The sequence below is a fragment of the Scardinius erythrophthalmus genome (assembly GCF_964197995.2).
Source record: "Scardinius erythrophthalmus genome assembly, chromosome: 9".
Taxonomy (NCBI): Eukaryota; Metazoa; Chordata; class Actinopteri; order Cypriniformes; family Leuciscidae; genus Scardinius; species Scardinius erythrophthalmus.
The window spans coordinates 18,573,092-18,587,751 of record NC_138229.1 but is presented as its reverse complement, the minus strand read 5'-3'; the positions used below and the strand labels follow the sequence as shown (position 1 = coordinate 18,587,751).

Here is a 14,660-nt window from a genome sequence, read left to right as displayed (position 1 = left end):
ATTAAAATGTCAAGAAAATAAGTATTGTGATACTTGGTGCCACAGTGACACTCTTGTCCCAAAAAGTATTGCTATAATACCACAATACTAATATGTTGTCCCACGGTGAGCAATTTTCCCCTGTTGCACCAACACAAATTTTGAGGGTTCCCCCACCTGCCAAATCTCACTTTAACCACTGAGTGTGTGTCAGCCACCTCATTCCCAACATGTGAAGACACAACATAAACCACCAAGTTACATTAACATCATTTAAACTGCGCAACAAAGAATTTATTCAGAGTGATCCTCACTAACTTATCTTGAAGACAATATATGCAAGGCAGAAGAATCTGAGCACATTACCGCCTCATCCGAAATCAAACCCGTTTTCATGTCATGTCCGCGGCTGTGTTGATCATTGTAAAATAAAGCACGAGCGCACTCTAGTGTTGCATATAAAGGTTGCTGGGATCTCACCACTGTGCTTTCAACAAAAATCGATACCATATGAATAAAACTATTTTACAAGCAATGTGCATAACATTTTAGACACTTATGTGTGTAACTTTCATGTGGCTCAAATGATAAGCTTGAAGCAATTCAATAATTCAGAACGCTTCGCATTTGATGGCGTTAGTGTTGCCTGGGCTTTACGTCGATGAGTAGTCAGTGGGTTGATTAGTGATGTCTGGGCTTTTCATAGAAACGCCTTCCTGCCAGAGCTGTGCTGGTTTCGCCGCCGGTTGAGTGGTGTGTTCCTGTGTGGTTCTACGTTTTGAACATACTTAGTTTAAATTTAATATTTGCCACTAACCATAAATAATGGGTAAGAAAGAAGAGGAAGAGATCATCCGGATTGCAAAGAAGATGGATAAAATGGCACAGAAGAAGAACGGGGTGAGGTGTTTTGTCATGAATGAATTCCCTGCCCCGTACTAGACGAGGCTAACGTTACATTGATACATAGCAAGCTAACCGCTACATATTAATAATAACTAATTTCATCATCTACAGCGAAACTGGCGAACTGTCTTGTGAATAGATTTAGTGGTTAATGTTCAAGTGTGTGCAGCATATAGTGGTTTAGTTTACTGGTTAAGAAACTCAACGCTTAGCGGGAAAGTTAGCAACATTAGCTGCTGTTAGCGCGGATAAATACACGGGGTCAGTCAGCGGGAGGCAGTAATGCAACTGCTTTCATATCGAATACAAACTGTATAAAGACTCTTGTTTTATTATATACTTTTATAAACCAATTGAACGCAAGGTTTTATCCAGACCGCGGCAGTGAAGTGAGTAAAAGTGGGATAATTCGCAAAAGTTCGGCTACAAAGTGACTAACGTTACTGTTGACGTCTACGTAAACATGCGCATGTGTCATTAAAGTTCCCATACATTTTACTGTGTCTATTAAAGCATCATAATGAAGTGCATTTTGGTAAGTCGTATTTTTATTCTTGTTAGGTTGGTGCACTGGACTTACTAAAGGAATTAAAGAATATACCCATGACCCTGGAGCTTCTGCAGGTATGTTTACCTTGTTTACTGCACGCCGTTATACATATACAGTACTCAAGTATGTAACGAGAGATTTCCTCTGCTTTTCTTATAAACAGTCAACGAGGATCGGGATGTCGGTCAATGCCATCCGCAAACAGAGCACAGACGATGAAGTGACCTCACTGGCCAAGTCCTTGATCAAGTCCTGGAAGAAGTTGCTCGGTAAATAACATTTGACATTTTAATGTGAAAGTATGTATGAAGTTACGCTGAGGTTCACACAGGTGAGTAAATAAACAAGTGTATTTTATCACATAAATTATGATCATCATCTATTAATGTTTGACAACCAGACAATTTCCAAATATTGTATGGCCTAATTTACAACCTAACACATGATTTTACAAAAATATCTATATTTTTTGCTATTTAAAAAAAACAAATGACACATGGTTTGATATTGTTATGTAATGTAATGACATACACACTGTGGCTTATGTGTCCAAATACTTTTGGGGGCTTGTGTGTATAATATAATGTGTAACAGTGTGTAAGTATACATTGTGTATAATTCAAACTTCTCATTCAGTTATTTAACAATAGGTATAAGTTACTATGGGTTTTTGTTGTTGTAATACCACTAATTGCCTGTATGTGGTAGCAACTGCAGGTTTCCTTTTGTACAATGTCCCAGATATATATATATATATATATATATATATATATATATATATATATATATATATATATATATATATATATATATATATATGATTTCTGATCATTTGTAGCACTACACTTATGAAATGACTAAAGAGTGGTTTTGACATCCAGATGAACCTGCTGCGGATAAGAATTCTGAGGAGAAAAAGAAGGAACGCACAACACCGGTAGTCTCACCGTCGCAAGCCAGTCCGGAGCCCAGAGAAGAGAGGTACCAACTACAAGATTGTGTTAATCGTCTTGAGATTATCATAAAATTAAATAATCGTATATTAATCTTTTGATCTTTGGCCCTAAATAAGGCTTTATTGTTGTAATTCTGGCTTGCTCTTTATTAATTTTTCCTCTATCTCTTTATTCTCTTTATTTCTTATCTTCTCTCTCAGCTCAAGCAGTAATTCTAGCAGTAAGAGCGAGTCTGTCGATGTTACACCCAACACATTGATAGCCACTTTCCCACGAGCTCCAGGCACATCTGACTCAGTCCGTATCAAGTGCAGAGAGATGCTGTCAAGTGCTTTGCAAACAGGAGGCAAGTCATGGCTGGCAATTCTTCCGCACACACATTTTTCTCCTTACTAAGTTAGCATATGGTGTCTTGCCAAGAGTATTTAGACTTGTTACTAATTTTGATATCTTTCTGAATTATAGCCTAAGTCATACATTTAGACTTGAATGAATGGTGCAAAATACATAGAATACTTTGATTAACAGTTATTCAATAGTTATTGGTGATTGATGATAATTGATTTTTATATATATATTAGGGGTGTAACGGTACACAAACATGATGGTTCGGTACATACCTCGGTTTTTAAGTTACGATTCGGTACGGGTTTGGTACAGCAGGTGGAAGTACACTAAACACAATATTGCTTCTTTTATCTTTTTTTGTATTTAACCTTTTTTTAAATAAATTCAATTATTATTGATTTTCTTAAGGATAAACAAAAATCTATCTTGGCTAATGCTGTAAACTATATAGAGAGCCCAAGTTAATTACATATTTATTTAAATATACATTGAATAATCAAGACATTTACTAACAGGTTAAATAAATATAATGAATATGCTAATATAATGCATATGAAATGCTTCTTTGTAGAGTTAATTTCTCTAGTGAACTAACCTTGCTGTCGACACTAAATGCCTGAAGTAAATGTAATGCTATGTGAGATATTCTCAAGCAGTTTTATTGATATCTTTCCGCATTTGAAACACTGGTTGAGAGATGTAAACATACTGATCATCATCTGTTCTTCTGCGCTTTTACTGGTAGCAAACAGCATTGCATAACCGCGCACGCCCTCCTTCTGGATTGGAGTGTTGATCGCCTGTGACTGACTATTCGTTGCATGTGACGTCCTTACTGTTCGGCACAAATACGTGTACCGTTACACCCCAAATATATATATACTGTATATATATATATACATATATATATATATATATATATATATATATATATATATATATATATATATATATATATATATATATATGCACACACATACATGCATTGTGTAAAGTTCAGAGTTTTCTTGTTTTTAAATGTTGAATGTTTTTTTTTTTTTTTTCAGATGATCACATTGCGATTGGCGCTGATTGCGATGAACTTGGAGCTCAGATTGAAGAATATATCCTTTTAGTATTCATCCTAAAAGTTATTATTGCTATTGAAATTTGTAAAGTCTGATTATTAATATATAAAAATCCTCCACATATTATATATATTATTTTATATTTCATTTTTCTTGCATTTCCTTGACCAACTTGCACGTATTTTTTCGGAGTTTAAAAATACTGACATGAAATACAAGAATCGTGTACGAAGCCGAATCTCCAATCTTAAGGATGCAAAGAACCCCAACCTGAGAAGGAACGTGCTGTGTGGGAATGTGAGCCCAGACCGCATAGCAAAAATGACAGCAGAGGTGAGTAAACGGTGACACGGTAGTCTATTCACTTTGCCGTTTTTATAATAGTTATAGGAACATGTTCTCTCAGAGGTGACCATGTGGAAATCTAAATCCAATAGGAAATGGCAAGCGATGAGCTGAAGGAAATGCGTAAGAATCTGACCAAAGAGGCCATCAGGGACCACCAGGTGGCCACTTCTGGGGGCACCCAGACTGACCTGTTCACTTGCGGGAAATGCAAAAAGAAGAAGTGTACATACACCCAGGTAACCAGACAGTGTTTTATAATTATCTGTGTAGTTGATCTTTATAAATACGTTTTATAAACACAAATCTTTTTTATTAGGTTCAAACTCGAAGTGCTGATGAACCGATGACAACTTTCGTCTTCTGCACTGAATGTGGAAATAGGTGGAAGGTATGCGTTTCTTTTGATGTTTTCTATTGTTGTGCCCATTGATAACTTTATATTACCTACAAACATTATGTAATTAATTAACGGTGTCTCTATTAAATCTATTTCCACAGTTCTGCTGAAGTTGGGGGTTGTTCTCTTTGTTTGGAGATGTAGCTGAATTCCAGGACCACGTTTCTGTATCATTGATGACAATTCAATGGCGCACCTGATGTACAAAGGCCACAATAGATCCCATCAACTGTTTGTTTTATTATAATGGTCCACAAACTCATGTCCTGTGTTTTAACTTGACGTATAGCTAGGCCGTAGGCCTTTGGACTATGATCAATGTTGTCGGATTTCTGTTTTCTTTTACCATCATTTTTTATATTCGTAGATAAACATTTTGACAACATTCATGTTTAGATAGTTTTGCTTTTCCCTTATGAAAACCAGTCAAAACTATTTAATTTTCCTTGACAAACCTACCCATTTTAAAATAAAATACTTTTAGCGTATGTTTGCTTTTGGTAACGGCTCAAGAATTATTATTATTTTTTACCTTGTTTATTTGGAAGATACTTTTGAGTCTCTTTGTCACTCACTCTTTGAATTATACATATTTATATGCATGATCTACAAATTTTTACTGTGTACATGGCTTTTACTTTAAGGAGTAAAATGTTTTAAAGATTGAGGGCGAGTGTGATTTATACATCATTTTAACAAGACAACACGTTACACATCTGAGATGATTGTCAATTTTTATTTTATTACTCTTCACAAAAATAATTTATTAGCAAATGGATAGTCTTAGGTTAACGTCACCGTATTGGTTCTTATTGGGTGTTATTATTTTGAGGTTTTTGCAGTTACATTTAATGTAAAGATCCTTATGTTTCCTTTTAAGATTTAATGATAACAGGTCGGCGCCAATAGCCTCGTGGGCAGCGCTCCAACATATAGCGCAGTTGCACTTCTCCCTCCAACATCGCTTCCTGTCAATTAACTGTCCTATCAAAATAAAAGGTAAAAACGCAAAAAAACAAATTTTTAAAAAATATAAAAAATTTAATTATAACAGAATTTTTCACTTCTAAAAAAAGTAAATAAAACTAATGCTTTTGGATCCACTTTTGGTTACACTTTATTTTAAGGTGTCTGTGTTACAATGTAATTGTACATTATGTACTGAGTAATAATAATTAACTACATGTACTTACTATAGGGTTAGCGTTAAGATTGGGGTTTGGTTTAGGGTTAGTTGCATGTAATTATGCATCACTTATTGTTATTACTGTAGTAACTTAATAAGTAATAAGGACACTAAAAATAAAGTGTTACCATTTATTTGTTTAAAGAATTATTTAGTTTGGTAGAGGTCATGTTTGCTCTTTTTTTTTCTGAGGACAATTTCTCAAAAGAAAAAACGAGGCAGGTTAAAGTCTTGCATTCACCATTAACAAATTAATGATAATGTATTGTAAAGAAAAAACAGCTTCATATCTGATCAGTCATGGCAATGTTACTTATGACGTCGGCAATCAATACAAAGTGGATAGTACTTGCCATTTGATGGTAGATCATATCGCTCAGTTTTGTGAATTTCTATCGCTCTCTTCTCAAATGATTTAGCTGTAATACCCACTGCCGCCTTGATGTCATAACAAGCCCCTTGCATTAGCAATGTCTCATCTGAATAACAAACAACCCTTTGGTGGTTGTTCTTGACGTCCTTTTGTGCATATGGAAAACAGGAGGTGATGGTTTAGTTCATCCTAAGACCACTGCATTTTTGCTCATCATTTATAGTAATTTAAGATGTTAAGGAGAGCAGCTCACCCATTCTTTAATTGGAAAAGATGTTTACATTTTGAATGCTCTTTATGGATACACAAACTTTGCTCTTAGAAATGGCTAAATGGCGAGGACACTTGCTTCTAGGCTCTTTTGTAAGGTTCCCAGGTGCATCCTCTCCAGAGCAGAGAGAGTGAGTGGGCAGCACTGTTACACTCCACTGTAAACGGAGACCAAACAGAACCCCCTGGGGTTATTCTGAACATTTTGATTCATTATTGATATGTTAAATGGCAAATAAAGCCTGAAATGCTGTCATTGTCTGTATACTTTATTTAATGTATATATTGTATAAATATTTAATGATTGTTTACCAAAAAAATTGTCTTGGACAAATAAGGGCACTGCATTTTTGTATAATTGTATTGGTAACACTACAATACGGTTTCATTTGTTAACATCAGTTAATGTGTTAACATGAACTAACCATGAGCAATACATTTGTTACTGTATTTGTTAATCGTTGTTAACATTAGTTAAAACCAGAGGTGGACAGTAAAAAAAGTACATTTACTTGAGCACTGTACTTAAAGGTCCCATGACATAGATTATTTTATTATTTTATAATGTTTCCTGGGGTGCCCTTAAAATGTTAGTATATTTTTAAGGTCAAAAATTGTAATAATTTAGAAATAAAAGGCATTTTTCCTAGCCTGGTTTCATCACCTGATTTGAACACTCTGTTTGAGGGGGCGTGTCTGCTCTGAGACTTCAGTGTAAACGCCCACTGCTGTGATTGGCTGACATGCATGCATATGAAATAGCTAGCATTACATGTGGAACTCTCTCGAATACTTTTACTATTACAGCTATTATATGTTTTTACTATTACAGAAAAAAACTTCTCACGATTTGTTAATCTCGATAGCTGTAAATTACAGCTATCGAGATTAACAAATCGTGAGAAGTTTTTTTAAGTATTTAGATCTATTCCCATCACATAAAAGGTTGCAGTGATGGGCATTGAGCAGATGACAGCCTGTTGATCGTGTAAATTAAGATCTTATCATTGCAATGCAGTTTCTGCAATCTTGTTAGTGATTTCACCAATGCAAACATGAGGTAAGTACAGTAAGAGCTTTTGTTGTGCAGCGTAACAGCGTCATTGATTTCATAACGAGTTTTGGCAAGTGTCCAGATAAACTCGCGCTGTGTGATTGACAGCTTGGGCGATTGGAAAGGGATTGTTTTTTGATCGCTTTCTGTATATATTTTAATCACAGTTTAAATAAGATTATTTTCATCCTACCAAGAGAAACGATGTGAAGTTGATATTATAGTCACTGGCTTGATTTACTGATGCATAAACAGTATTGATTGATTTTGAGAGAAAGATTATTTGTCTGAACTTGAACAATTACACATCAGAAATTCACATAACCCACTGGTTCTTCAGAGGCTCAGATGAAGGAACTAAAAAAATACTTTTGTGTTCATTTGTACATCCAAACACTGAGCAACTGCCATGCTTCGCTCGTTTGCAAGCTCGTTTGATGTCTCTCGAGGAAAAAAACAATATCGCGCTCGCGCAACTAATTATGACCGCCGCTAGCGTAGCTAGCGAAAGCGGTCATATAGGGATTGTCAAAGTTTTTTTTTTTTTTTTTTCGTCACCTTACTGAATTTTTCGTCAACGATACCAGGGACACCGAAACACCGGGGAACATGAAATTTGGTGAGCATGTAGCCCCACTAGACTTTTACGGAAAAATTTCATTTGGTCCCCGGGGGCCACTTCCCCCCCCGCGCTGGGGCCCCTGTAAATTTTTCGTCAACGATACCAGGGACACCGAAGCACCGGGGAACATGAAATTTGGTGGGCATGTAGCCCCACTAGACTTCTAAGGAAAAATTTCGTTTGGTCCCCGGGGGCCACTCCCCCCCCGCGCTGGGCCCCCCCAAACCCAAAAAATGCAGTTTTTCCTAAATAACTACCTGAACCGTGGCACCGAGGATGAAGAAATTTTTATGGTATGTTGGTCTACTAGACTTTTACAGAAAAATTTCGTTTGGTCCCCGGGGGCCACTTCCCCCCCCCGCGCTGGGGCCCCCGTAAATTTTTCGTCAACGATACCAGGGACACCGAAGCACCGAGGAACATGAAATTTGGTGGGCATGTAGCCCCACTAGACTTCTAAGGAAAACTTTCGTTTGGTCCCCGGGGGCCACTCCCCCCCCGCGCTGGGCCCCCCCAAACCCAAAAAAATGCAGTTTTTCCTAAATAACTACCTGAACCGTGGCACCGAGGATGAAGAAATTTTTATGGTATGTTGGTCTACTAGACTTTTACAGAAAAATTTCGTTTGGTCCCCGGGGGCCACTTCCCCCCCCGCGCTGGGGCCCCCGTAAATTTTTCGTCAACGATACCAGGGACACCGAAGCACCGGGGAACATGAAATTTGGTGGGCATGTAGCCCCACTAGACTTCTAAGGAAAAATTTAGTTTGGTCCCCGGGGGCCACTCTCCCCCCCCCGCGCTGGGCCCCCCCAAACCCCAAAAAATGCAGTTTTTCCTAAATAACTACCTGAACCGTGGCACCGAGGATGAAGAAATTTTTATGGTATGTTGGTCTACTAGACTTTTACGGAAAAATTTCATTTGGTCCCCGGGGGCCACTTCCCCCCCCCGCGCTGGGGCCCCCGTAAATTTTTCGTCAACGATACCAGGGACACCGAAGCACCGGGGAACATGAAATTTGGTGGGCATGTAGCCCCACTAGACTTCTAAGGAAAAATTTCGTTTGGTCCCTGGGGGCCACTCCCCCCCCCCCGCGCTGGGCCCCCCCAAACCCAAAACAATGCAGTTTTTCCTAAATAACTACCTGAACCGTGGCACCGAGGATGAAGAAATTTTTATGGTATGTTGGTCTACTAGACTTTTACAGAAAAATTTCGTTTGGTCCCCGGGGGCCACTTCCCCCCCCGCGCTGGGGCCCCCGTAAATTTTTCGTCAACGATACCAGGGACACCGAAGCACCGGGGAACATGAAATTTGGTGGGCATGTAGCCCCACTAGACTTCTAAGGAAAAATTTCGTTTGGTCCCCGGGGGCCACTCCCCCCCCGCGCTGGGCCCCCCCAAACCCAAAAAAATGCAGTTTTTCCTAAATAACTACCTGAACCGTGGCACCGAGGATGAAGAAATTTTTATGGTATGTTGGTCTACTAGACTTTTACAGAAAAATTTCGTTTGGTCCCCGGGGGCCACTCCCCCCCCCCCCCCCCGCGCTGGGGCCCCCGTAAATTTTTCGTCAACGATACCAGGGACACCGAAGCACCGGGGAACATGAAATTTGGTGGGCATGTAGCCCCACTAGACTTCTAAGGAAAAATTTAGTTTGGTCCCCGGGGGCCACTCCCCCCCCCCGCGCTGGGCCCCCCCAAACCCCCAAAAATGTTGTTTTTCCTAAATAACTACCTGAACCGTGGCACCGAGGATGAAGAAATTTTTATGGTATGTTGGTCTACTAGACTTTTACGGAAAAATTTCATTTGGTCCCCGGGGGCCACTTCCCCCCCCGCGCTGGGGCCCCCGTAAATTTTTCGTCAACGATACCAGGGACACCGAAGCACCGGGGAACATGAAATTTGGTGGGCATGTAGCCCCACTAGACTTCTAAGGAAAAATTTCGTTTGGTCCCCGGGGGCCACTCCCCCCCCCCCCGCGCTGGGCCCCCCCAAACCCAAAACAATGCAGTTTTTCCTAAATAACTACCTGAACCGTGGCACCGAGGATGAAGAAATTTTTATGGTATGTTGGTCTACTAGACTTTTAGGGAAAAATTTCGTTTGGTCCCCGGGGGCCACTTCCCCCCCCGCGCTGGGGCCCCCGTAAATTTTTCGTCAACGATACCAGGGACACCGAAGCACCGGGGAACATGAAATTTGGTGGGCATGTAGCCCCAGTAGACTTCTAAGGAAAAATTTCGTCTGGTCCCCGGGGGCCACTCCCCCCCCCGCGCTGGGCCCCCCAAACCCCAAAAAATGCAGTTTTTCCTAAATAACTACCTGAACCGTGGCACCGAGGATGAAGAAATTTTTATGGTATGTTGGTCTACTAGACTTTTACGGAAAAATTTCGTTTGGTCCCCGGGGGCCACTTCCCCCCCCGCGCTGGGGCCCCCGTAAATTTTTCGTCAACGATACCAGGGACACCGAAGCACCGGGGAACATGAAATTTGGTGGGCATGTAGCCCCACTAGACTTCTAAGGAAAAATTTCGTTTGGTCCCCGGGGGCCACTCCCCCCCCCCCCCCCCCCGCGCTGGGCCCCCCCAAACCCAAAACAATGCAGTTTTTCCTAAATAACTACCTGAACCGTGGCACCGAGGATGAAGAAATTTTTATGGTATGTTGGTCTACTAGACTTTTAGGGAAAAATTTCGTTTGGTCCCCGGGGGCCACTTCCCCCCCCGCGCTGGGGCCCCCGTAAATTTTTCGTCAACGATACCAGGGACACCGAAGCACCGGGGAACATGAAATTTGGTGGGCATGTAGCCCCACTAGACTTCTAAGGAAAAATTTCGTTTGGTCCCCGGGGGCCACTCCCCCCCCCGCGCTGGGCCCCCCCAAACCCCAAAAAATGCAGTTTTTCCTAAATAACTACCTGAACCGTGGCACCGAGGATGAAGAAATTTTTATGGTATGTTGGTCTACTAGACTTTTACGGAAAAATTTCGTTTGGTCCCCGGGGGCCACTTCCCCCCCCGCGCTGGGGCCCCCGTAAATTTTTCGTCAACGATACCAGGGACACCGAAGCACCGGGGAACATGAAATTTGGTGGGCATTTAGCCCCACTAGACTTCTAAGGAAAAATTTCGTTTGGTCCCCGGGGGCCACTCCCCCCCCGGGCTGGGCCCCCCAAACCCAGAAAAATGCAGTTTTTCCTAAATAACTACCTGAACCGTGGCACCGAGGATGAAGAAATTTTTATGGTATGTTGGTCTACTAGACTTTTAGGGAAAAATTTCGTTTGGTCCCCGGGGGCCACTTCCCCCCCCCCCCCCCCCCGCGCTGGGGCCCCCGTAAATTTTTTGTCAACGATACCAGGGACACTGAAGCACCGGGGAACATGAAATTTGGTGGGCATGTAGCCCCACTAGACTTCTAAGGAAAAATTTCGTTTGGTCCCCGGGGGCCACTCCCCCCCCGCGCTGGGCCCCCCCAAACCCAAAAAAATGCAGTTTTTCCTAAATAACTACCTGAACCGTGGCACCGAGGATGAAGACATTTTTATGGTATGTTGGTCTACTAGACTTTTACGGAAAAATTTCGTTTGGTCCCCGGGGGCCACTTCCCCCCCTGAGCTGGGGCCCCCGTAAATTTTTCGTCAACGATACCAGGGACACCGAAGCACCGGGGAACATGAAATTTGGTGGGCATGTAGCCCCACTAGACTTCTACGGAAAAATTTCGTTTGGTCCCCGGGGGCCACTCCCCCCCCCGCGCTGGGCCCCCCCAAACCCCAAAAAATGCAGTTTTTCCTAAATAACTACCTGAACCGTGGCAACGAGGATGAAGAAATTTTTATGGTATGTTGCTCTTAAGGGCCCACATCAACCTAGCCCATAATCACTCATTTGTGATTTGCGCCCCTCCCATAAAAAATGAAAATGCAATATTATTCTGCTTTAATCGCCCCTATCTTCAGTGGAGATGTTCAGAACTGCACCATATTTCATGTGTATGATTAACTTGACATCCTCTGGGGGTATCCTCTGCTAAGTTTTGTAGAATTTCATCCATGGGGGGGTATAAAATAAATTCATTTATGTGCACATTTAGTGACTGTACACTCATCGGCCTGTAGATGGTGCTGTTGAGCGAAGGGTTGCTGGTTTAGGATGATACTGTCACACACACACATGCAGGAATACAAAGAAACGCAAGCATGCACACACACTGACATCCACACGCACAGACACACACCCATACACACACATACAAATCCACATGCACAGACACACACACACAAACACACACGTGCACACATGTACGCACACATACATACACGCACAGACACACACACACACACACACACACAGACACACACATACACAAACACACACACACATACACACACACACACACACACAGACAGACATGCACATACTATTACTTTTTTTAGGTATATACATAAACACGCAATACAGCCAAATTACTCCACGTCATTTATTTTTGTGGAAAGCCAGTGCAGGCCTGAGCGGCGGTCATATTTTGTACCGCAATGCGGTACATCTAGTTTTCTCATGGGCGGCCAAATTCTCTTTGCGGGCAAAGAAGAGAAAGGGCCGGGGAGGTGACCTTTCCCCTTATGACGACTTAAAAGGGAAGATTCTAGATTCGCCCTTCTGAGCTTTCATTTTCTTAAAAATACCCAGGGCTTGGTTTACACCTATCAAAATGTTTAGCCACTGGGGGACCATATAGGGGAACTCATATTCATGTTAAAAAACCTCATAAAGTGAAAATTTCATGTCATGGGACCTTTAAGTACACTTTTTGAGTATCTGTACTTTACTTGAGTAATATTTTTCTGGAAATTTTTTACTTTAACTTCACTTCATCTGAAAGACAAATATCGTACTTTTTACTCCACTACATTTCTGTCAAGGTCCTTGCGTAGAAATTAGAAACGTCAGTCAGTGGATGATTTTGGTTGCAGGGGTTGCATTTTGGTCGGAAATGAAAGTCGGGTCGACGTCAGAACCCGATGTCTGATTGACGTCAGCATCCGACGTCCTTTTGACGTCAGAATGTCGGATTGATGTCAGAACCCGACGTCGGATTTTGGTTGGAAATGAAAGTCGGGTTGACGTCAGAACCTGACTGATGTTGGTTTCTTACGTCAACCCGATTTTCACTTTCAACCACAATACAACGTCTGTCCAACGTTGGAGATTAATGTCAATCTGATGTTGGATTCTGACATTAACCTGGTTTTCATTTTCAACGTTGGGTTTGGTCTTCTAAATGCGAATTTTGTCATTGTTTTGGAACACACTAGCTTATAGATAACAGTAAGGCTAACATATTCATACTGAAAGCCAAACAACTTGGGGAACAGCCACTTGGGTGTCCGAAGCCATTGTGGACGTTATGAGTGCACTTATTCAATCTCACATTCAATCCCACTACTGGAACTGTATTCTAGAAATAAATTTGATATTGATATGAGGGTAGGTAGGTAGGCAGGCATAGATTCAGAGGCATAAGGTAAGTATTACATAGCCTGGAATTCCAGACCTAAATCTGAAAGATTAATGAGCAAATTAAACTTGTGCTCTCGCAAGAACTCTGGATTCCAGGGTAAGTAACAATGCAACAATAATAAAACAATGCATTGACATTTACTTTTTACGTTAGATACTTAAGTACTTTTAAAAACGAGTACTTCTGTTCTTTTACTTAAGTAAAAACCGCTCTTTACAACTTTTACTTGTAATGGAGTAATATTGGACCATTATCTGTCTTTCACTCAAGTAAGGAAGTTGTGTACTTTGTCCACCTCTGGTTAAAACAAAATAAAGCTGTTCTTTGTTTGTTCGTGTTAGTTCACAGTGCATCAACTAATGTTAACAAATTCAACTTTTGATTTTAATAATGTATTAGTAAATGTTTAAATTAACATTAACAAAGAATAATAAGTACTGTAGAAATATTGTTTATTCTTAGTTAATGTTAACTAACTAATGAAACCTTACTGTAAAGTGTTAGCATTGTATTTTTGGAATTTTCTGGCTTTATTTATTGAACAATATTGGTCAGTTTCACAGACAAGGCTTAGTCCCAGACTAAAATGCAAGTCTGAGCTGTTTAACTGAAAGCAACTTGCACTGACATATCGTAAAATATGTCAATGCCATCAATTTGTCGCAAGATGCACAATAGTAATGTTTTTTTTTTTCTCAGGCACGTTTATTTAAGCTACTTAAATGTCCTCCTATTGAACTAAGGCCTAATACTTGTCTGTAAAACCGGGCATATGAGTAGGGGTGAGAGACCCCGGATGGATTCGAACCTGAGTTCCCATGATCCCACAAGTTCATATATGGCACATACTTCAATCTGCTATTCCGCAGCTTTGACAACAACCACGCGTTTTAAAATTATTGTGCTTTATTGTATCTTAAAGATTCCAAATGCCCACAAATCATTATTTTTCTCAATTCAATAAAACAGAAAAAAAAAATCTGATTACTGTAAACATTCACATATTATTAATCAAAAAAGTATTATAATCGTTATGTAAACTGATTGGAAAATAACACTTTTTTTGTATACT

At 40.5% G+C, this 14,660-nt stretch overlaps 1 protein-coding gene across 1 annotated transcript; it reads left to right on the top strand.

The window, feature by feature from the left end:
* Positions 1-634: 634 nt before the first annotated feature.
* tcea1 (transcription elongation factor A (SII), 1) lies at positions 635-5,218 on the top strand. Its single transcript, XM_081373856.1, has 10 exons — positions 635-879; positions 1,447-1,509; positions 1,599-1,704; positions 2,317-2,416; positions 2,592-2,737; positions 3,786-3,842; positions 3,985-4,139; positions 4,244-4,390; positions 4,471-4,542; positions 4,653-5,218. Exons 1-10 carry the CDS (start codon positions 805-807, stop codon positions 4,659-4,661), a joined length of 930 nt encoding a protein of 309 aa, XP_081229982.1. The 5' UTR covers positions 635-804; the 3' UTR covers positions 4,662-5,218.
* Positions 5,219-14,660: the final 9,442 nt, after the last annotated feature.

Excerpts from the sequence above, each read along its gene's own strand:
- tcea1 (XM_081373856.1), top strand. The coding sequence starts at position 805 with ATGGGTAAGAAAGAAGAGGAAGAGATCATCCGGATTGCAAAGAAGATG. Across the intron at positions 880-1,446 it reads TGGCACAGAAGAAGAACGGG|GTTGGTGCACTGGACTTACT; the intron begins GTGAGGTGTTTT and ends TATTCTTGTTAG. Across the intron at positions 4,391-4,470 it reads AGAAGTGTACATACACCCAG|GTTCAAACTCGAAGTGCTGA; the intron begins GTAACCAGACAG and ends CTTTTTTATTAG.